This window comes from Histoplasma capsulatum, assembly GCF_000150115.1.
Source record: "Histoplasma capsulatum G186AR genomic scaffold supercont2.1, whole genome shotgun sequence".
Classification (NCBI taxonomy): Eukaryota; Fungi; Ascomycota; class Eurotiomycetes; order Onygenales; family Ajellomycetaceae; genus Histoplasma; species Histoplasma capsulatum.
Window position 1 is genome coordinate 2,225,848 of NW_025544801.1, and position 22,388 is coordinate 2,248,235.

Consider the following 22,388-nt stretch of genomic DNA (forward strand, 5'->3'; position numbering starts at 1 on the left):
GGAGGTCCGCGGGGCCTATGTGTTGACGGGCAATGGGAGAGGCGCCGGGCGCTGGTCTCTTTCGAGAGACATCTGGCGACGTCATTCCCAACATACACTAGATAACGGGGAAGTACGGATGAGGAAAAACAGGCAGTTAGACCACGTGGAAAGGGGGATCGGACGGGGAAAGGGTTGTTGGTTTTGACAGGATCAGTCTACTTTAGCATCATGATACTACTGAAAACCAACCCAGCGGAACCCCAGCTTTTGGCAAAAAAGGAACTAGCTAGCCAACGGGCTAGGGGTGGTGCGATGGAGAGCATTGACGGGGTCTTTGGTTGTTGGGAAAATTATTATTCATTGTCTGGGGCTGCGTTGAGCGGGAGCAGGATCTCAGCACCTGTTTGTTTGTCTCTTGTTTCTGTAGCATAATAGCAAAACTATACAGATCCGGAGTCATTGATGCATTGATGCATTGATGCGTCCTTTGGGGGTGGGCCAAGGGAGAAGTCCTGATTCTGCAGGGAGGGCGTTGTTAGTAATGTAGTTACTGACTCCTGGCTAATCTGAATAATCTGACCAGAGAGCAAGCCGCTCACATGGAACTTTTGTGCGGTCATCGACGCAGGATCAAAAGCAATCCGGGGAAACGAAGGAGAAGTTCATCGTCGCACGAACTGAAATCTGCAACATGCTATGCCCACAGAACCCGTTCGTTGTGTTCAAGTTTGAATCACGACCGTTCTGTTTGGTTGCGGGATTATTGAGTCTTTCCCTCACGGACTGCCCCCGATGCCACGCGAATCCAAAACAGGCAGAATTTGCCGTGGGTTTGCTCCCGGTCCAGCTCGGGAATCGCCTTGGCAGGAAACTAGAAAAAGCAAACCCACACGAAACTAGCCCAAATCCGCCGATTCCGACCTTTGGACCGTAATTTACCCCGGGCCCGGCCAGCCTTGGCGGGGCCAACTCCAAACTCAATCCCGACGATTGATCAGCGCTGTTATTGCCCTCCGCGATGGCTGCTGCGGCCAATGGCGAGGGCGAGGAGACTCACTCGCCTGGCAGGGTCAGCGGCTTCCTGGCTTCCTGGCTCCCCTTCCTGGCTGGTTCCCTGCTTCGCTGCTTCGTCTGCACGCTAGACACGCTATCCACGCTACACAATGTTGGCCCCTTGAAGAGCGTTTCTTCTGCTGTTCCTCGACATCGTCTTTCTACTCCTTGCAGCACTCTCCAATTTTTGGTTCTGGTTCCGAATACGCCATCTATGAAGATAATATACACAACTCGATACCAAGCACGGGTCGCTCGTTTGCATCCCAGGACGGGCTGGATGCGATAAACTCTCTTGCTTAGCGAAGGGGCTTTTGCTTTTTTGTTGCTTGTCAATTTGTCAGGCATTGTTGTTGATGTCCAATTAAGCGGATGTTCCTTATTCGGTATAAGCCTTGGCCCGGCTACACCACACAATCAATCAACGGAGTTCCATGTCCGCAAGCGCTTTTCCTCGCACAGCAAAAGTGACAAAGGAAATCAAATAAACTATAAAAACGGCGCCCGTGGAGCTTATCCTGTGCAATGCGAATAACTTTAAAAAAACTCTCCCTTATGTATTTATTTATGTGCACAGCAGCAGCCGTGCCTTGGCTCCGTTCCGTTGTGGGCGTGGTAAAAACGCCGGGCTGGGCAAGGTTACCATACCGGTACACCCAACGCTGGTGCCGTATATATTACGCCCGTCAATACGTGTTTGGGGGGCTGCGAAATACTTCTGGAAGGCCCAGCATCGGAGCCCGCCTGACCAGTGACCAGTGACCACAGAAGGCGTGGGTCCCCCGCTTGCAGGAATAGCGGCCGAAAACTACGGTTTTAGCCCGAACACATTCCCTGCCTTGCTTTTTACCCCACTCGGTGGATCTCTCTCTCTCTCTCTTTTTCTCAGCGACTTTTCGACCAAGCCGACGGAGTAGTTACTGCCCGACGATGAACTAAGTCCGGGAATCCCCCCCCAACTCAGCCACCCTTTGGTTGGGGCCAAGCTGGAAAGCTGGAATCGACTCCCCTAGAGCTGCTGACGCGTGGGGTCGGAAGGCCCATCGCTGCTCTGTTCGGGCTCAGCGTTGTAAGCTTTTCGATCGGGAAGCTTCCCACAAGTGTGGTAAAATGTTATTTTACCGCTGCAAGCTCTGAGGAAAGGAAATAAAAAACACGAGACTCGAGACTGGTTTGAGCTACTCCGCAGGTCTGGATACTTTCGAGAGCGGATTCCCCGTCCAGCGACTGGAGACTGGAGATGGCGACAACTCAAACCCCTGGGTGAAAAAGATGCCCACGTCAGTAGTTGCAACAACTCGAGTGGATCAGAGCGAGCAAGGCCCATCGTCATCCAGGCATGATGTGTCAAAAGTAAAACTTCTTCTACCCTGCCCTGCCCTGCTCTGCTCTGGACACAGGAAGCCAGGGACGCCGATTGTGGTCCCAATGCTGATACTTGTTTGTTGAGCTCTCGTTATAAATAAAGAACATCAAACGGGCCAACAACTCTCCGGTTTTTGTCTTTATTTTTATTTTTATTTTTGTTTTTATTTTTGTTTTTATTTTTTTTTGCCCCGACAAAGTTCTTCGACCGCCCGTTGTCACAGACGAAAGTTGCAACTATCCTCAATTTGTCGGTTGCTGCAAACAGGAGCTCTCCCCCCAGAGAGCAAAGCCCGGAGGTTGAACTTACACCAGTGATTTGTCTCGACTTCTCCTCAAGAATCAATTTATGAACTAGTTAACGCCAATTTATTGATTTGTGTGTGGTTTTTTTCTTTTTTCTTTTTTCTTTTTCTTTTCCTTCTTTTTTTGGCTTTTCGATTCTCGATTCTCGCCTGGAGAGCAAGGATTTTTTCGGGGGAGGGGGAAATTTTTCGTTAGCCCAGTTCGATATCTCGGCCCCAGGATAAGAGCGAAAATCCTTCTAGAAGTATTTTCGAAGCGGGAACGGGGAGACGGCCAAGTTCCAACTCCTCGAGCTAGGAGAACTAGGAGACTGGGCGGGGTCAGGGGACACGGCGTGCTCAATACCAGGCCAGCAGGGAAGCGAGTTTCATCTGAGCCGCTTCTGCATGCGCTACGCAAGTACTGGTACCCAGGAGATACTCCGCACATGAGCACCACCAGAAACTGCCTGATGCGACCATGGCTGGTTTCGGTCACAAAAACCATGATTACCATCGGTCATCGCAACGCCGACGTGGCCGTCGTTTTGGGTGGGCGCGCGGGCATATTCGGTGCTCTTGTCGTTGCTTGAAGGTGGTTATTATTAGATACTACTGTCGTAGATTCTGTCATAGTTTAACAAACTACCAAGTACTGACTCGTATTAACTTCAATAATTTTACTTTATTTTTACGCAGTATACCTTGCATCTTCTTCAGACGAACAGAAAATTTTAGCCGCCGCAGCATACGGTGTTATAGTAGTAGCTTTCTGACACGAGGGACAGCCTCCAGCAGCAGGCCGACGAGCCGTAGCTCACTCGGTCGGCCGCCAATAATAAGTTTAGCCCCAAGCTAATCAGGAATACGAGGCGGGGAGGGGGAATTATTTTGCAACTCGGGGGTGGCACGCGTTTTTAGTCCCCAGAACCCCATCTCATCTCATCCACTTAATAATGTGATGCCTCAGCAATAGGAATAGGAATAGGAATCAGGATGGGGGGGGGTCAACTCTGGCAGCGGCAACGTTTTTCTTGAACCAGGAAAGCCAGCTTAGCTAGCTGGTTGGTTGGTTGGTTGGTTGGTTCTTGGCAAAACCCAACAACGTTCGTTTAACTAAGTTAACCGCGTTGCTTCAAGCCCAACCAACCAAGCCTATATAGTTCGTTGTCTTCAAGAGGTTGCAACATTTTCTTGATTTTTATTTTTATTTTTATGTCTGAACTTTTTATTTTCTTGCTGGAAATGCCACCCACCCGGGGGAAGGAATCTCTGGGTCCAGAAACAAGGATGTTGCAAAAAAAAGAACAAGAAAAAGAAGGGGAATATATATCTGTACATATTTGGAATCCGATATTATAAGTTGACTAATCTGTACTCTGATGGGTGAATGAACGGTGTGTGCCACGGACGGCAACCCCCCAACTTGAACAACCGCGCGCTCGCGCGCGCGCTCTCTCCATCGATCGCTCCCTTCCAAGTTCCCAAGCAACCTGCTTCTATTCCCATTTCAAACTTTTCGCTAGCCCTTTGGGTGATGGATGGGTGATCCGCCGTTTGACTTGTCCCGGTCCCCAACACGGGGGGAGAAGCGGTTCCAACCTTAGCTTTCTTTCCCCAGGTTGAGTATCAATCATCCTTACCCACCCCCCCCCCCCCCCCTCCAACAAGTAACATGATTTTGGATGATCATAGATTCGAGGGAAAGGTTGGGGTTAGGGAGAGAGAGAGAGAGAGAGAGAGACAGGTCATCATTGTTGTTTGCAATTGAACCAGGCTGCGGGAAAGGGCAGGGATTCAGGCCAGGTATTGTTGTCGACATGTGGGAAGGCTTCTGGAAACGGCCAGTCGCCAGTCACTGGGATGCTTCGAGAATCAAACAACAGTGATCAGTCAGCAAAACATATGTATCTATCTATATATCTATATCTTTCTATCTATGTATGTATGTATCTAGCTACTCGTGGGACATGGTAGTACGGTACGGACGGAGTACATTGTGTAGCATCATCGCACACAAAGTCCAGCCAAATACGCTGGGGCGGCGTACGTTACATGGGCACATCGCGTCATCCAGGGCGAAGTGGCTGATCGGCCAGCCAATTGAAAGTCCCCGTCGGCCAGACGATTGGCCAAGGATATTCTTAGCCATGCTCAGTCCGTCCACTTCCCAGTGAAGTTGAAACCTTGAAAATCCGATTTATTTCTCCCCGACAGCGGGAACCCATTACTAGCCCCCGTACAAGACCATACATACCGTACATAAGCCCCAATACCCGTACATTCCCATACCATACCGCGTACCATCGCCCTGACTTTCTGGCCCATTTTAGCCTCTCCAATCCCTGAACCATTCTGGAATGTGTCCCATCTGCTTCTCTTCTCCTCTCGCCGCCTCCGCCTCTCTGTCACCGCGTGCGTGATCTGGAGAGCTCTGGAAACTGTTTCTCCTGTCTCTGAATATCTCTCCCGCCATCACGATCACGATTCTTCTCCGGATCTCCCTTCGCAGCCTCCATTGCAGCATTTACTACTTACTCTATTTGTCACCAAGGAAAGCGGGAAGTCGCATCGCACTCTCTCACCCTCGATCAATCAATCCCTCGACAACTTCTGAAACCAGCCCTGCCGAAAAGGTTGTTCTTTGCTCAAAGGGGGGAAGGGAAACAAAAGCCCTCCTCGTATAATTATCCCCTACCAAATACTCTCCCTCTCGCAGAACCCTCAACAAGTGCGTGGGAAGGAAGGGGGAAAAATAAATTAAAAAAAAAATAATACTTCGATCTCGCCGACCCAATAACCCTCTTTGCGCCTGACTGCGTTACCCTCCCACCCCTTCTCCGAACCGGCCTTGGAAACTCCACGATCGAAATACCTTCACGCCCCTACCGTCTCTAGTGCGTCCACCGTCACAATGTTGTTATAGAGGGTCGACCGTGCTATTCCACCTCACCCCGATCCAGATCCAGATCCAGATCCAGTATCCAGTATCCCGTCAGTTGCCCGACGACGAACGACTGGCTGCCCTTCTTCTCTAAGCCCATATTTACTCAGTCGTCCGGGTCCCATCGAGTTTGCGTCTTATATATGTCCCGTCGGTAGGAACCTGGATGTTGCGCGGCTTCCCGTTGTGCTTCTTTTGAGGGCGATGCTGGCGCGGCTGGGTTTTCTCTTCGCCTAATTGACATTTTGGGACTCTGCAGGCGAGATTCAAGGGAGCAAAAAAAAGGGCAGGAAAGGTGGTTCTGGTACAGTGAAAGAGCCGGAGGTTTTTTTTTTCTTTTCTTTTTCTTTTCTTTTATTTTTCAACTACGGAAGGGGTATAACACTTTCGGTGAGAGGTTGTCACAAGTCGGTTTCTAGAGAATCATCATACACGACAGACTAAGTCTATGCCGGATCGACTCGGGCATTGCAACAGCAGTGTTGAAAGGGCAGATATCATATCTCCCGTCAGTCTATCCAGGGGATCCATCCTCCGTTTTCCCTGGTCCACCTTCGTTATCGACACGCCTCGACATCCTCCATCGCTTACAAGAACCCCGATTTTCTAGATCCCCCCGACATCGTCGCTCCATTACCCCTTCTTCTCGTTGGATAACACGGTCGATTTTCATGAGAGAGAGGCTAATTTCGAGAAATCACTATATTTTCGATTTCAAGCATGGAGCTTGGAGAAGCTTGCGCTGTGTACCTCGACGACCGTGTGAAAGACGAACGTTGGGTAGTCAGGAATTCTGACTCGACTGCTGGAGGAACATACACTGGATTAGAAACTTCAGCTGCTGAAGACGACGAAATCCACACCAATACGCGGCTTTTTCTTGGTATTTTCAGGAAAGGTAACATATTCCCCATATCCCCTGTGTGGGTTTTTTTTTTCCCTATCTTTCATTTATCTCGCGTGTAAATGATCGCCTGTGGGAAAACATGTTTGGATTTTATCAAGATCATCCGAATTTTCAACATTTCAACTAATGGCTGATTACCTTTTATACAGTTTACCTTTCCAACTCGAGAAAATCATTCGGCGAACAGTTGACGGAGCTCAACGCAACTTGTCGACCTAAATCTAATCCCTTATTCGCCCTTGTTTCCATTGCCGTCGACAATTCATCTGAGCCACTAGAGCAATCATCTCAAAGTCGGTCTATGGCTCCCCTCACGTCGTCATCGACATCCAACAACAAAGTTGGCCGGTTTCTCCGATTCTCGTCAGAATCGGATGACTTCTGCATGCTAGAGGTTCTTGCCAGATTCTCCGCGAACCTGAGACTTCAGACTGAAGTGAACCTTGCCATTCCCGTCGCATTGTTGCGTTTCGTACGGGAAGGCGTTGATTGTGAAAGATCGATAGAAGCTAAAGCTGAAGACCATGAAACCCTAGTTGAGAACACTGTAACCGGTTTGCCCTTGGTAAACGGGTGCGTATATCGTTGCTTGGAGGCGGGGGCTTGCGATGTCCTTGTAGCCCCTTTAACTGCGTCAAGGCTTGAGACCCTCACAGTCCAGGCATATAGAATATTTATGTCAGCCAAAAAACAACAATTGCTGGATACAGGAGCCGGGAGACCCAAGAAACACTCATGGGTTGGTACGAACGACCACCCGTTATACTCCTATCTTCGAGAGACCATGTCAGTACCCCCCTCTTAGCGCAGCAATGAACTCACTCATAAACGACTTAACTCAAGACTAATTACATATTTCTAGGGTAACTAAACTAATGAAACAAATATGTGATCCCGGCGAGGAGCTGGAGAAATATGAAAGGTATGCTGCATACTTCCTTGGAAACCTTCGTTACATGCCAAGATACTCACCCGAACCAAGTGATCTTCATGTCCTACCATCACGAAAACGACTCGTTGAAGCTGAAATCGGCAAATGGGATTTCTCAGCCCATGATTTTTCAGAGGATGAACTTGTATATGCCGGAACCGTAATTCTAGAACATGCATTGCAAATGCCGGAATTAGAACCCTGGCGAATCTCCTCGGGTAAGTAGAAATTCCTTTTGGCTACGATAGCCAAGTTCGTTTATGGTTCTGATCGCAAGCTTACATGTACTTTTAGAGCAAATTCGTTCATTCTTGCTTGCCACTCGTGTCACATACAATAGCTTCGTCCTATATCATAATTTCCGCCACGCTATAGATGTCCTACAATCGACCTTTCACCTTCTAGTTAGCATCGGGGCCCTACCCCCTTACCCGAATGGAACTAGACGACTCTCGGCAGTGAGCCCAATGGCATTATTGCTGACCCCTGCCAACGCTTTAACCCTCCTGATCACAGCCATTGGACATGACGTTGGTCATCCGGGTGTGAACAATGTATTTCTCGTCCGGTTGAATGCTCCGCTAGCCCAGCTGTACAACGATACTTCCGTTCTAGAATCCTTCCACTGCGCTGCATATTCCCAGCTTCTACGATCCTATTGGCCCTCATTTGTCATGGATATGAAACTTCGTAAATTGATGATCAGCTCCATCCTTGCGACTGATATGGGTGTCCATTTCAAGTTCATGGAAAGCTTAGGCAAACTTCGGGAGAAATACCATGAAACCGACTCGACGGACCGGTGGACAGACAATGAAATAGAGACTAATCGGGCCTTACTTTGTGGCTTACTGATGAAATGCGCCGACATTAGCAACGTGGTACGTGATTTGTCGCTACACCTCTCTCTTTGATATACTCGCATAATCTAACCGCTACATTCGTGCAGGCCCGCACTTGGGACATTGCGAAACGATGGACAAATGTCTTGCAGGAGGAATTCGCCCAGCAAGGAAACATGGAGAAGACCATCGGAATGGAGACGGCGCTCTTCGGTGGCCCTCCGGAACTTGGAAATGTTCCTAAACTCGCCAGAAGTCAAATCGATTTCATAAAATTATTTGCCCTGCCTCTTTTTGAAAATTTGGCCGATCTGCTACCAGATATGGCATTTACCACCGTGGAAATAAGACGGAACAAGTCGATATGGCGGGAGATAATAAATCGAGAGGTACAAAGCAGGATGTCACTAGAATTGATCCAAAGCAGTACAACAACACCATTGGCACAATCCGATTCACATCTTCCTTCATCGGATGTTAAGAATGAAGACTTCAGCGAAACTCCCCTGGATGAGTCGGCTGTCAATATTCATAGGGTCCTGCCTGCCCCCTGGAACCTACCACCAACCCTTGGCAATGTTCAACCTTGTGGAACCTATGAACACTCTGATGTTGATAAGGACTCTCGTGGCTCGAGCGGCGGCTCTCGTCCCCTTGCAATATCGACGACAGACCCTTCTGGACATACTGATCCAGGAGCAGAAGACAATCAAGCACCTCATTCCCGGCGTTACCAATGTCATCGCCAGTTCCAGCGCTCATCAGGCCGTGCCTCAAACGGAACGACAGTGAATCGCCAAAGCGACATGACTAGCGGAACGCGCACGCAAAGCACGAGCACGGACACGAACAATACAGTTATGACCCCCATTTCTTCAACCACACAACCCAGCAGCCTTAGCAGTCTAAATAGTAGTAGTGATGATGAACATGATCGCGTGCGCCATGGATTCGACCGCGATGCAGCAAATGGTCCGTCCGGCAACATCCGTTCCGAAAACCACCGCGATTTGGGGACCAGCAGTCGTGCCAGCCCCATGGTTGTGCCACATCCGGCGAACTCTGGGCGCCCAAGCATTCTTCATACCTTCCACAGCGACGTCGAGGATGGGAAAACCCCACACTTTATGGCTGCCTTTATCGACAAAAACTTCGGCCACCATGCCCAAGGGAATGGTGTCACCATCACAAACTCAAACCCCCCCTCCAATAACTACATGTCGACCGATTCCGCACATCACAATTTCTCTCCAGCCAACCACCATATGCACGACACTAATGGGATCAACAACCGGACTGTCCCTCGACGACGGAGTCGCTTACGGCTTGCCTTCTGGCGCCGCAACAGGGAAATCGTCTCTGCTGAACATGACTGAGGACGTCAATAATTCTAGGATACGATTATTCCTCCTATTATTTTCATTTCCCCGATTTATACATATATACATATATAGGGAGTGAAGGATCGATTCCCCTCCCTTCACCTGCCTGTTACCTATTCAAAATACCTTTTTTCCCCTGCATTGGGCTCCCGGTTGAGTCCGGTCTCTTACATTGTCAGCGGATTTCTTCATAACGGGTCCGCTCTGGGATTCATTTTGGCGGAGGGGCGGGAGGTGGCGTTCTGTGGTTTCCATTTTTTAGCCTATTTGTGGCATATGGCTCTTCTGGCATGGAGGGACGGAATACCAGGGGCGGGAAAGGCGCGGCGATGGCGGCGACGGCGGCGACGGCGGCTGGATGGGGCTGGGGTTCCCAGGTTTAGCTGAAGAGAGAAAAGAAAAAAAAGGAAAGAAGGAAAAAAGAAGGAAACAAAAACTGAAATGGTCTTGGGAGGCGATTGTGATGGTCAATCATGCCAGACTTAATCTGATTTTTCTTTTCTCTCTCTCTCTCTCTTTTTCTTTTGTTTTTTCATTTTGCATCTTCGTGGCATTTGCAGCATGTGCTGCTGACTCTTCTTGATTTTACTTCTCTTCTCTCCTATATATACTTATCTCTTCTTGGTTTCATTACCTTAACTTCCAGCAAGGGGGTGCTTGGATACAACTCCTTTGGCCCCTCCATTTTCAATAGGGGTTTGGCGATCGGCGACTGGCTGGCTTTTCTCCTGATATTTATCTTTCACTGCATCTGATCATGAATGAATTACGGCTTTATTTCTTTTCCTCTCTTCTTATCTTTCTTGTTTCCTTCTCATATTCAGCCTGCGGTCTTTTCCTTCTTCTTCGGACGCTTTTCCTTTTTATTGGACATTGGATATTGGATTATTGGATATTGGATATTTGTCGATATCATGTTCCTCGAGTCTCGGCGTGTAATGTATGCAATGATGCTGGCGGTCCTTGTGACATTCAATTTTTTTTGGGGGGGGGGGGGGGTCGTTTGCCCGCTCATCTCCTCTGTTTTTTTTTTTTTTCTTCCTAGTTGTGATTTTGGTATGGCTCGTCATGTATATGGACATACTGGTATTGTTTAGGAAGACAAAGTAGAAAAAGAAAAAGAAAAAAAATTCAAATAAAAATTCAGAAATACTGACTGGCATGGCTGCGTTCTAAGGTGGTGCTTCATTCAATATACTTTTACTGAAAAAAAAAAAGAAAAGAAGAGAAGAGAAGAGAAGAGGTATATATTGATTGTATTAGATTCATTATACGAAGACGCCATTCTCTTCGACGCTTTCATTCACTCCAATTCCAAGCCCTCGATTGATCGATCTATCACGCCCTTTCAATGGCAATTTGGATAGGGGCCGCCGCCTCATTCGAACACGCCCCGCACAAACCAAAAAAAAAAAAAATAATTAAACCTTCTCTCACTCACAATCCTTGCAGATATTAGTAGCTGTGGTAGCTGTGGTAGCCGTAGCTGATCCTGCTTGTGCTTGCGTCTGCACCACTGCCGCCATCGCCATCTCTGTATCAACGGCACCCTCCGCTGCTTTCCCCCCCCCTTTCTTCTGTGCAAGGGCACGGTCAACGTGTCCTAGATCCCGCGAGGGATCAACAATGTTGCGGACAAGCGATTTTAGTTGCTTTGTTTCTGTGCGCGTTGTAGATATTAGGAAAGTGAAAACTGAGGATTCCGGGGTCTTTTTTTTTTTTTTTTTTTTTTTCTCTCCCTCCCTCGACTGAAACCACCACTACCACTAACTAACCGCCCTCCGAGAAATTTAACATAAAACAAAAATGATAAAAATAATAATAATAATAATAATAATAATGAAACATACCTGGAAACCCGCCTTCCATCTTCCGGTCCCATATCACGGTTTCCGCATCCGTGAAATCGACACTGGACTGATGCAGGACGGACACCACGAAGACGCCACCGGTGGCGGGAACGAGGGAGACTTCGCCCAGCGCCGTGGAAAACGTGGAGAGCAATTCTTGAGCGAACTACAGCATGGATTAGAGAAAAACCGTCATTGCATTATTTGGAAGTGGCAACGGTTAGATCCAAGGGGGAAGGGGCCGATACGATAGAGGGAGAGAGAGGGAGGCATACATATGCCGCCCTGAGCAGCCATTTGCACTGCGTGCAGTACTTTATCGTCACGCGAGGTAGGTGGATGTGTGCTTTATGCGCTTCTGCTAGAGGGATGGCGGATTGCTGGTTTAGGTTTGGTTTTTCTTCCGCTTCATCTTCATTCTCATGCTGTCTCGGTTGCGGATTATTGTTGCTATTGGAGGTTGGGGCCGTAGTAGAGGTCGGTGCGGCTAGGGCTAGGTCGGACATTCTTTCTTATCTCCTCCTTATTTATGATTTAGCTTTATATATATGTGTTCCACGGGACTGAATCCCAGGGTCCTTGGTGTGTTTCAATGATTATATGGGTGAATATATTGATTTGGTAGACGAAAGGGCCGGATTGGTTCATAATGCCGGTGAATATGAGTATGGATAGCATATGGTTCGGAAAGCCGATATATGGGCAGAATTGGCTCTATTTTATTTTGACTAAGAACTTGGGGACCCCGGAGTAGTGAAATAATATCAATACCTGCCGCTATGATGGCCTGACAGTTCCCAATTACCCCCTCTAAATGCCAATACCTTTTCTTCTTGCGCTGTACATACATCTCTTTTCCCTTCTTCCCTTTCTTTATTTTTTTCAACCTTTTCTGTCAGCACCACAGCGCAACCTCTAGGCAGCTAGCAAACTACAGGGGACATGTTCCAAGGTTCTGTTGCACTTGCGGTATTGAAATACCTGCACCGATGGTTCCCCCATATTGCATATATTTGTTCCAGAAGTTGATGGAAAGCTATATATAGGTACGGGAAGTTAAATAATAATAATTACTCCATGTGAATGTAGCATTCTTGAAAGAAGCAACCCGCGGCTCGCGATGAACCTGGTAAGCTGGCATTCCCGATTCTTGGGAATAGGTTGTGTATTTTATATATTTGACAGGCTTTTCCCTTCCATTACGCTTATTTCAAGGGGGATAATGCTGCACTGCCTGGCGGGAGCCGTGGGAAGACACAAAGAGCCGGCCTTCATAAAAGAAATATCAATTGTAGAAGGAAATTGAACTCTTCACCATGGGAAAGGAGAAGGGAAAGAGAGAGAGGGAGACAGAGGGAGAGGGAGAGGGAGAGGGAGAGGGAGTGGTAAAAATGAAGGCCTCGGACCATTCTTCTTGGTCTGGTTGAAGGACTACTTTCGTTCCTGTAGAAAAATGACGAAGAAACCCGAGAGCGGAATCTTTTTCGTTTGCTCGGCCCGCTGCCAGTCGGGTGCTGGCTGGTCTGAATTAGTTCAAGCGAGGTAAATCTGGAGGGATGATACTGGTGTTTATGAATCTGTGTAGTCTCCACTCGACATTCGTCAGCGGCATCCCTTTTAGAAAAATGACAAAAGTTGTCCAATGGATACTGCTGATGTTTCGTGACAGGAACGGGGGTATACGGGATTGAAGGGAAGGAGATAGGGAAATTTATATTTTAGCTTTCACTGTTTGCTGCCGTTTCGTCCCAAAATCTATTTTACAAGAAACGATTTGAACGATGTCGTACTCAGATCCACGACTTCACTGCCTAAGGGTTGTAAAAAAAAAAAAAAAGAATCAAAACAAAAAAAGAAGAAAAGTGAAGAGAAGAGAAAACGAAGGGGAAAAAAGAACAAATAGAGGGGGATAATAATCCAGGACAACGAACAAAGGTAACAAAGGAGAGCCAAAATCCCCTCCATGAAAAATGAAAAATATCGAGATAAAGATAAATAATGGTGAATATGAGAGACAGAAGATATAACTGCTAAAGTGGACAAAAAGAAGAGGTAGAAATAAAGGAGAAAAAAAGAAGATGGATTGTGATAATCCAATGAAATAGAGAACATGGAAATAGAACCGGAGACAAAAGAAATGAGATGAATTGTCCGTTAAAGAAGAGCCGACGAAAAATGCCAATAAACGGTCTCCAGCCCAGGATGCCAGCCAAAACAAAAGGAAATGTGTATTTTTTGAGTCCAGTGATTTTTGAGCAAGGCGACCGCGCATATTTTCAACATACACAAATACGAATCATTCTTTGTTGACGAATAAACCCCCTCTTAGCACGGTGTGAAAACATGGAAGCAAGAAAGGTCCTTGCGACCCTGTGGGAATGACTTAACCCAACTACGTAAGAGAATGAGCCGCCCACGCTATTCATTTCATGCATGGTCTCTTAAAGTGGTTTTGGTTCGTATTCGTTGCAAGGAAAATATGGTTGCGAAAATGCCGGTGAGATGATGAGGTACGCAATCGGAGCATGTGAATGGTGGAAATCCGATCGTCGTTGCATGAAAGAACTAGAGAGGGATTGTGTAATCGAAAAATATCCGGGTGTAAATGAAAGGTGCTGAGTCTGGATGATCGTCAAATGGATGGACGCTCGGATTGTTATCCATCCATCATTTTTTACATGATCATACAGCATCCACCTGACTGTTGGGGCGCATATGGGTCTTCGCGTTTGTCAATCTTTATAAAATCAAAGAGAGGATTGATATTGATGTTAGTGAATGATTGAATAATTGAGCACAGTTTGCTAGCTTTCGGTTTAGGTTAACCAAAAAGGAGAAGGGAAAGTCATTTACCTGACCCCACACAGAAGGCACCATAAAATCTCTCGTATTATTGCAATAGTTGATGAGTCTGCAAAAATGGCGGAAAAGAAGCAAGGAATTTGAGCAGTAAGCCAATGTATCTTCCCATATCCTGAACAAGCCATGTGGTACCAAGGCTCAAATGCGGGAAGTTACTCGCATAACCAGACTGATAGGGCTTCCGGGCGGAAGCAAGGGGAGACACTCACGACATGGCAGCCTCAGATACTTTAACTCGCGGTCGTTCTAAGTCTTCCTTCAACCTTATGTTGAGCTCATTTAAGCGTCGTAGTTTCAATTCGGCCATGTTCTGTTTCTTGTTCTTTACGTCTCCACCAGATCGAAGCTCGTACGCAGGCGGCATGGTGCGCAAGTGACGGCGCGAACTACCCTTTGAAAAAGGTAGTTTGCGACGGCTTTTAGGAGGTATCGAAGAATTAGGAAGACGAGGGGTCGGGGAGACTGGAGGAAATGAACCCGCGCGGTCGAAATGAAGGGGTCGTCGACGGAGAACTGGCTCCTGGGTAGATAGAAACCAGAGAGAATGTTAAGGATAGGGTGAGAGCCGGCTCGAAAATGGGAATAGTTGTTGATACTCTGGCAGAACGTAAAATGGCCGTCCCGTCGCTGGAGCCGCAGAGACGAGCAACAATGGTCAAGCTGGTGGTGGTGAAGATAGACGTAGCAGGTGTTGGCTGTGGTGGTGAGGGCGATGGTTGTTCGCAGGAGGGAGAAGCGAGCACAAAGACGTGATAGGAGGGTATTTTCGTACGGCTGGTACCAAAAGGGGGTAGAGGTGGAGCAGCTAGTATATTTGGCGTGTCCTAGCGGGTATTAGTCGGTATGGATCTGTATTAGCGGCGGCTGGGCTGTCATTTTGGTATTCTAATAATCAAACCTACAGGAGCAAAGAAGCCGGCTAGATGTCACTCCGCACCTATTTCCACAGCGACGGTACATCAGAGCCTTTGTTTGCAGCAACTTTTTGCTCCCGCCAGCCAGGGTAGCTGGCTAACCGATTACACGCTGTTACCGCGTGGTTATTTCTTCTTCCTTAAGCTGAGGCTAGTCAAATGTTGAAACATTATTGACTTGGGGTGGAAGGGGAAAGAAGACTGGGAAGAGGAGCAAGCGAGGATCATTGTTGTTCAAAAATACTACTATGGGCTTATTTTGAGGACTGAGACTCAGTTGAATGGGCGTTTGGCTTTTCTCATCTACCTTTCGCCTGCGACATGGTGTGGATGGCTCCCAGCCACTTCCCCTACTCCAAACCCCCAAAGTGATATCCTCTTTACAAAAGCCAAGCATGAGTGTTAACATATTAAATATATACGCAAAGAATGTAGCCACTATGACAGACCAGCTCAACCTCAGACTCGGAATTTCTTCCCTCCTTGCTCTTTGAATACAGACCGACAAGCCCATTCCATTCCGTTCTTCAAACGGTATTTATAATTCCTTTTGCGAGTGTCCGTCTCTATTATTGGCTACCGGCTGGTCTGCCTCCTATGTCCTGCAGCCGCGGCCAGCCAGTTGCAGAATAGCCGAAAATATTATTTCCATGGACAGCCTCCCTCTTTCTGCATTTGGTGTAGTTTCCTTCGAGGGGTTTCGAGAACAGAGAGGTTGTCAGCTTGTAAAACGACACCTACTCCCGTGGTTGACTTTCTGGCGCGTTCTTTCTTTCAAGTCTTCGGGAGGCAATCAAGGGGATTTGATCGATTTTTGTGTTTATTGCGCAAACGGCGAGCATACCTGCCATTTTCCCATATTTGGCGTATGAATGATGGCTGATTCCCTGAGGCGGGACTAAGAAAGTTGGTCAAAAATGCTCAATTCAACATATTTTATTCAAGAGGTTATATAAGGCACATTATAATAACTCATTATAGTGAGGCTTGAAAGGCGAATTGCAAACATGGACTAGATTTCGGAGAAGGAATGACAAAGTGCGATGGATAAAAATTTTCCGTGCTTTTAACATTCACTGCTGCACTTGCTACGATCCAGATCGGACCTGGGAATTCATCGCCAGCATCAATACTTATTTGGCGAAAGCAAGAAAGGCCCTTTATATTGCCTATTTTTTTAATGTTCTATGACTTCAAGATATTGAATAACTTTGGGCGTCTTTGCAAAGTATATCGAGTCTATTTTGACGTCATCCATAGACTCTGTTCCTACAACTAAACTCTCCAATAATTCAACCCAGTAATCATTTGGTTTTAATACCCCCTCACAGTTCTGTGCGATGTACGGACTGTTTGCTTCATTTCTTAACTGAGCAGCAGAATGGCATATAATGAATGATTCATAAAATTCTCAACGTCCTGGCCGCAAGTTCGCAATTTTGAACGCACTTCTCCCTCCTTTATTTTGCCCATATTGATTAATTTAGAGAATACGGCGTACCCTTTGGAGAAAAAGGCTCTTTTGCATTATCATCTATTTGAGATATGAGGCGCAATATGGATACTTTACCTATTTCTGAGATTGAACGTTGTCAAAAACGGTTACCCTGACTCTCAAATTCCTCGCCTTTTCCTTCTCTGCAATGGGATTCGGTACAATTTGTGTTTTTCTTTTCGCAGGTAATTTGAATCACTCTATCAATGTCTCCAAATTTTGGTTTCAGCCTCCAATCGCATGTTTTCTCGATGCCATCCCAGCTTATTGACAGATTCGTCAAGATGGCATCTATTGCGCAGAACACACCCTAGTCAATCCCTAACCCTGAATATATCTAACTCCGGCGGATAGGGATTAATTGGCGCATGCAGAGGGTTGGCTGACGCCGAATGCTCTACCACAATCGTTTTGCGGGGAGCTAGTAGAGGTTTTAGAACCGTCATTTGATATGGCGGATATATATACATAGATAGAAGACAAGCCCAGAGAATTCAAACGGGGTAATTGTTAGTAAACCGCATGTTTCAATTGACTTAAAATGTGGTTCTCTTGCTCTCTCCTTCTTCATCCTTTTTTTTTGACAAACTTCTACGATTGATCGATTGCCATTTTGGTGCAGTGGAATGCGTGGAGTCATTTTTGTGTGAAATCTGAAGCTTTCGCGAGTGGGCACTTCTATACTTCGTCAAATTCGCCGTCACAGTTGCCCTGCTTCTCCATGCTGGGTCTTTTCACCAGTCACCAACATGGCGCAAAGCAAAGCATATGGTCGTAATCGTCCATGTTACCGCAACCAAAAAAAATCAAGTCAGCCTTATTGAAACGCTTGAGTTGACATCAACTCTTTGGTTGGCAAATAAATGCATTGGGATGACGCTGACCCGTCTTAGGACTGAACGGGTCCAATAACCATTATTTCGTGAAGGGGAGTTCGCAAGCACGACAAGGCTGCGATCTGGAACCCATTTGAGATAAGCTGTTTCGGTCATTGAAAACCAACTTCCGATCACGTTTGCTGAAACAGCCCTCCAATCAATGGTAATTCTATCCATGGCCATACTCTCTTCCCCTATGCTGCACATTAAAAGGAGTCCATTTATTCTCAAACTTGGGCGAACGAGGTATATTTTCGAACTTATTGGACGGCATTGGTTAGCTGGTATTGCGATGGACTGAAACTTCTGATTACCCCTACCGGAATGGATTTTTGCAAAGCATCATTTTGGATGGAAGAGGTATTCTCACATGTTCTGGTCTTTATGCAATTTCAACTCTGAACGCCGAGTGAAGTTATGTTCAATTTCTTCACAATTTTTTTTTATATCGTGGTTTGATGAGCACGGGCATATCGCCGTAGGAATGTGATATATAGGACATTTCTAATTCCCTTTTCACTCCAAACTATCTTCGTGAGTTTCCCCTACAATATATATTCAAGCTCTCATCGTCGTTCCTTTTTGAACTTTTGAGCGTGATGTCATGTGATAGTTACAAAGCTAGCGCCGCGCTTATGTAAGGAAGCGGAGCCGCAGCCTGGAACCCACACAATTTTCGCCTTCTCTTTCTCGTTCGCACAACCACAAAAGAAGCTAAACCCCATCACCGGACAGAAACTCCAAATCCCTCTGCGTTTCTGGGGGACCCTTCACAGCATAGCTGACTGCCTCGATATACTCTGCACGCGTGTGCTCTATCGAGACTCACGAACCTGTCCCCCGTCACTCTATGGGAAGCAGAAGGACACCCTTGTCAAATTGACTGCTTTGAGATTTCCTTCCTAATCCACCCTTTGTCCACTGTTTACGGGGAGGTTGCCCAATATGCCGCCTCCACCACATATCCGGCCTGAGAATGTTCTCAGGGTAAGATATTTCCTATCTGGGGATGGAGTATTTGGGGCTTACAAAACTAATCCTTTCTTTTTGGATAGCGAGCTGAAGAGCTCATCGCTGTTGGCCAGCAGCAGGCTGCGCTGACGGTTCTCCACGAACAAGTCGCCTCCAAACGATCACGCAACAGTCCCATTGCAAGCCTCGAGCCGGTTATGATTCTCTTCGTCGAATTATGTGTAGATCTACGAAAGGGAAAATCCGCAAAGGATGGCCTTTATCAATATAAGAACATTGCGCAAAATAGCAATGTTGGCACTATTGAGGTAGGTGCTTTTTTTTGTATTTGCTGCATGTCCCGTTTATTATTTATTAGGACATACTTCAAGTATTTCCGACTACTTGGGAAGGAATTGATGATATCGATAAATGGCAACAAAACCGGTTTTTGGACACTTACGGCTAACTTGCGTGTCTTTTTGAATATAGATGGTTTTGAAAAAGTTTATTGAATTAGCGGAGCAAAAAGTTACAGAAGCCCAGGCTAAAGCTGATGAGATCCAATCGTCCCTCGAATCTGCTGCTCCGTCAACAAACATCGAAGATCTTGATGCTATCGAGACGCCTGAGACTATTCTTCTAGCAACCGTTTCTGGTGAGCAATCTCGTGATAGAACCGATCGGGCCATTGTTACACCATGGTTGAAATTCTTGTGGGAGACATACCGCACTGTTCTTGAGATCTTGAAGAACAATGCACGTCTGGAGGTTATGTATCAAGCAACTGCCCTCCAAGCTTTCCAGTTTTGCTTGAAGTACACTCGCAAGACTGAGTTCCGTCGTCTGTGTGAGCTGCTCCGCAACCATGTTCAGAACGCAGCAAAATACTCCAGCCAGATGCACGCCATCAACCTGAGTGATCCAGAAACTCTGCAGCGTCATTTAGATACCCGTTTTCAACAACTGAACGTCGCTGTTGAATTAGAATTGTGGCAAGAGGGTTTCCGCAGCGTCGAAGATATCCACACTCTTCTCAACCTCAGCAAACGACCAGCCAAGAATATCATGATGGCCAATTATTATGAAAAACTCACTCGGATCTTCTTGGTCAGCGAAAACTACCTCTTTCACGCTGCAGCTTGGAGCCGTTACTATAATCTCCTCCGCCAATCTTCCGGTGCAGGACCAGGTTCAAAGAAGGACAACTTAGTTGTCTCCGAGGCTGAGATGACCAAGACCGCTTCTTTTGTTCTTCTCTCAGCGTTGTCGATTCCAGTCATTAGCACTTCGCGCTCTCGCGGAGCGCTCGTTGATGTTGATGAAGTGCGGAAGAACAAGAATACCCGTTTGACCAATCTTCTTGGCATGCCTCAAGCTCCAACTCGGGCAGGTCTTTTCAAAGATGCTTTGAATAAGGGATTACTTACTCGCTGCCGCCCAGAAATCCGGGACTTGTACAACATCCTGGAAGTCGATTTCCACCCACTGTCCATTTGCAAAAAAATCTCCCCCATCCTCATTCAAATTGGCGCCGACCCCGAAATGGAAAAATACGTACTTCCCCTTCAACAAGTTATCCTCACAAGACTTTTCCAACAACTCTCCCAGGTATACGAATCTGTTGAAGTTAAATTTGTTCATGAGCTTGCCCAATTCCCAGAACCATTCCAGGTTACCACTTCAATGATCGAGAAATTCATCATGAATGGCTGCAAGAAAGGTGATTTGGCTATTCGTGTTGATCATATTTCCGGCGTCCTTACTTTTGATTCCGATATTTTCTCCTCCGCCAAGGCTATGCATCCTGGAAGTGCTGCTGGATCCGCTGAAAGTGAAGTGGGATCCGTTCAAAGACTCCAAAGCACACCCGCTGAAATCGCCAGGTCTCAACTTACGCGTTTAGCCAAAACTCTTCACCTCACCTGCATGTATGTTGACCCATCATATAACCAAGCTCGCATCCAAGCCAAGCAAATTGCTTTCGCCAAGGCCAAGGCTGGTGCCGCGAAGGAACACGAGGATACTCTGTCTCGTAGAATTATTATTGAGAAAAAGAAGGAAGCAGCATTAGAATCACTCCAGAGGAAACAGCAAGAGGAGGAGAGACAGAAGCGTATTCGTACACAGCAACTCCAAGAAGCTGAGAAACGCAGATTGCATGATGAACACCTTGAGCGTGAGCGCAAACGGATGAAGGACGAGAAAGACCGTATTCGGCAAGAAGAGTTGAAGAAACAACTTGAGGAGCTGAAGACCGGAGTCAAGGGCATCGATGTTAGTGAAATCAACTTGGACGAATTGGATAGCAACAGCCTTCGACACATCAAGTTGGCTCAACTTGAGAAGGAGAAAAATGAGCTGAACGACCGCGTCCGAATAACAGCCAAGCGTATTGACCACCTGGAGCGAGCGTATCGTCGGGAGGAGCTTAAGCACCTGCCTGCAGACTACGAAGCACAAAGGAAGCTTGATCTCGAGGTTTATGAGAAGAACAAAGCGGATACCCTAGCCGCTGCCAAACTGAAGCATAAGGAAGATGTTGCCCTCAAGCATCGTCTAGGTCGTCTAGTACCATACTTCAATGATTTCAGAAAGAACCTTCAAGAGAAACGACATGTGGAATTTGAAAAGAATCGTAAGGCTGCAGAGAGGGAATTCGAGAATAAGAAGAGACAGCGGATCAAGGAAGTTCAGGAACGTTTGCGGCGCGAGCGTATGGAACGGGAAGAGGAGGAGAGACGCCAACGAGAGGAGCAGGAGCGTATCGAACGAGAGGAACAAGAGAAGGCTGCTCGGGATGCGGAACGGCGCCGTCAACTTGCTGCGGAAAAGGCCGCAAGAGAGGAAGAGCGAAGGTATGGTTTTGCTGTCATGTCTGACTGCAACTTTGCACAGTTAACTAATAAATACCCTTGTTAGAATACTCGATGAGAAAGCCGCGATTCAGAAGAAGCGAGAAGAGGAAGCCGAGGCCAAACTCAAGGCTCGCAAAGCTGGTGCTGTTCCCGTTCGCATGGAACGCACTGAATCTACGGAGCGCACTGCTCCCAGGCTTAACCTCGTCGGGCGTGCCGGCCCTACCTGGAGAGAGCGTCAGGCTGCAAAGGAGGCGGAGGCCGCGGCCGGCTCTGCAATTCCCCCAACTGAGGGAGCAGCACCCGCTGCCAAGGAAGAGCTTCCGCCTCCCCGGACAACAGGCGGATATGTTCCTCCACAGCGACGGGCCGTTGCTGGCCGGGATATTTCTGCCAACGGTGAACGCATGCCGGAGCGAGTACCTGAACGTATGCCTCCACGGTTTAACCGGGAAGCTGTTCCTCCTCCCAAATCACTCTCCAGAAGTCCAGCACCGTCCTCACCTGCGCCTGAGAGTCGCGAGGGTTCTAACCCACCCGCTAGCGGAACGCAGGCATGGAGGCCCAAGTTCAGGCAGCAACAACAACAACAGTAGGAGGGAGATATGGTCTACCGACCGATGACACGACAGGGCAAGAGGGATTTCCATTTTTTAGTTTATTTAATTTCTTGAATTTTTCAACTTGTTCAGAAATGATTCGCATATTGGTTTTTTTCTGTTTCTTTCTTTTTTTTAAAGTTTTGCGAGCCATGGGAAATGGGATGATTTAATATTTAAGTATTTTTTCGTATTTTTCGTATGTCCTCTCGTCTATTAAACAACGGCCAAATTTTAACCGTTTATTCTTTTGCCCTCTTGCCCGGTTTATACGTTGTTTTCAAATTCGAG

General features: G+C 47.1%; 7 protein-coding genes across 7 annotated transcripts; 4 read left to right on the top strand and 3 right to left on the bottom strand.

Annotated features, from left to right (window-relative positions):
* Positions 1–1,035: 1,035 nt before the first annotated feature.
* On the bottom strand, positions 1,036–1,383 carry HCBG_00718 (uncharacterized protein; the record flags this gene model as incomplete). The annotated part of the gene is made up of 1 exon (XM_045427768.1): positions 1,036–1,383. One exon carries the CDS (start codon positions 1,381–1,383, stop codon positions 1,036–1,038), a length of 348 nt encoding a protein of 115 aa, XP_045291743.1.
* Positions 1,384–2,307: 924 nt separating this feature from the next.
* On the top strand, positions 2,308–3,277 carry HCBG_00719 (uncharacterized protein; the record flags this gene model as incomplete). Its single annotated transcript, XM_045427769.1, has 3 exons — positions 2,308–2,388; positions 2,601–2,721; positions 2,907–3,277. 3 exons carry the CDS (start codon positions 2,308–2,310, stop codon positions 3,275–3,277), a joined length of 573 nt encoding a protein of 190 aa, XP_045291744.1.
* Positions 3,278–4,504: 1,227 nt separating this feature from the next.
* On the top strand, positions 4,505–5,301 carry HCBG_00720 (uncharacterized protein; the record flags this gene model as incomplete). The annotated part of the gene is made up of 3 exons (XM_045427770.1): positions 4,505–4,569; positions 4,642–4,730; positions 5,018–5,301. 3 exons carry the CDS (start codon positions 4,505–4,507, stop codon positions 5,299–5,301), a joined length of 438 nt encoding a protein of 145 aa, XP_045291745.1.
* Positions 5,302–6,348: 1,047 nt separating this feature from the next.
* On the top strand, positions 6,349–9,684 carry HCBG_00721 (3',5'-cyclic-nucleotide phosphodiesterase regA; the record flags this gene model as incomplete). Its single annotated transcript, XM_045427771.1, has 6 exons — positions 6,349–6,526; positions 6,685–7,321; positions 7,398–7,457; positions 7,518–7,684; positions 7,761–8,347; positions 8,416–9,684. The coding sequence occupies 6 exons, from the start codon at positions 6,349–6,351 to the stop codon at positions 9,682–9,684; spliced, it is 2,898 nt and encodes a 965-aa protein (XP_045291746.1).
* Positions 9,685–11,123: 1,439 nt separating this feature from the next.
* On the bottom strand, positions 11,124–12,046 carry HCBG_00722 (selenoprotein domain-containing protein; the record flags this gene model as incomplete). Its single annotated transcript, XM_045427772.1, has 3 exons — positions 11,124–11,350; positions 11,541–11,706; positions 11,816–12,046. 3 exons carry the CDS (start codon positions 12,044–12,046, stop codon positions 11,124–11,126), a joined length of 624 nt encoding a protein of 207 aa, XP_045291747.1.
* A 1,481-nt stretch (positions 12,047–13,527) lies between these two features.
* Positions 13,528–15,639, bottom strand: HCBG_00723 (uncharacterized protein; the record flags this gene model as incomplete). The annotated part of the gene is made up of 5 exons (XM_045427773.1): positions 13,528–14,280; positions 14,388–14,450; positions 14,611–14,922; positions 14,999–15,207; positions 15,624–15,639. 5 exons carry the CDS (start codon positions 15,637–15,639, stop codon positions 14,215–14,217), a joined length of 666 nt encoding a protein of 221 aa, XP_045291748.1.
* Positions 15,640–18,634: 2,995 nt separating this feature from the next.
* On the top strand, positions 18,635–22,275 carry HCBG_00724 (translation initiation factor eIF3a; the record flags this gene model as incomplete). The annotated part of the gene is made up of 4 exons (XM_045427774.1): positions 18,635–18,676; positions 18,745–18,969; positions 19,133–21,498; positions 21,563–22,275. 4 exons carry the CDS (start codon positions 18,635–18,637, stop codon positions 22,092–22,094), a joined length of 3,165 nt encoding a protein of 1,054 aa, XP_045291749.1.
* Between the last annotated feature and the right edge of the window lie 113 nt (positions 22,276–22,388).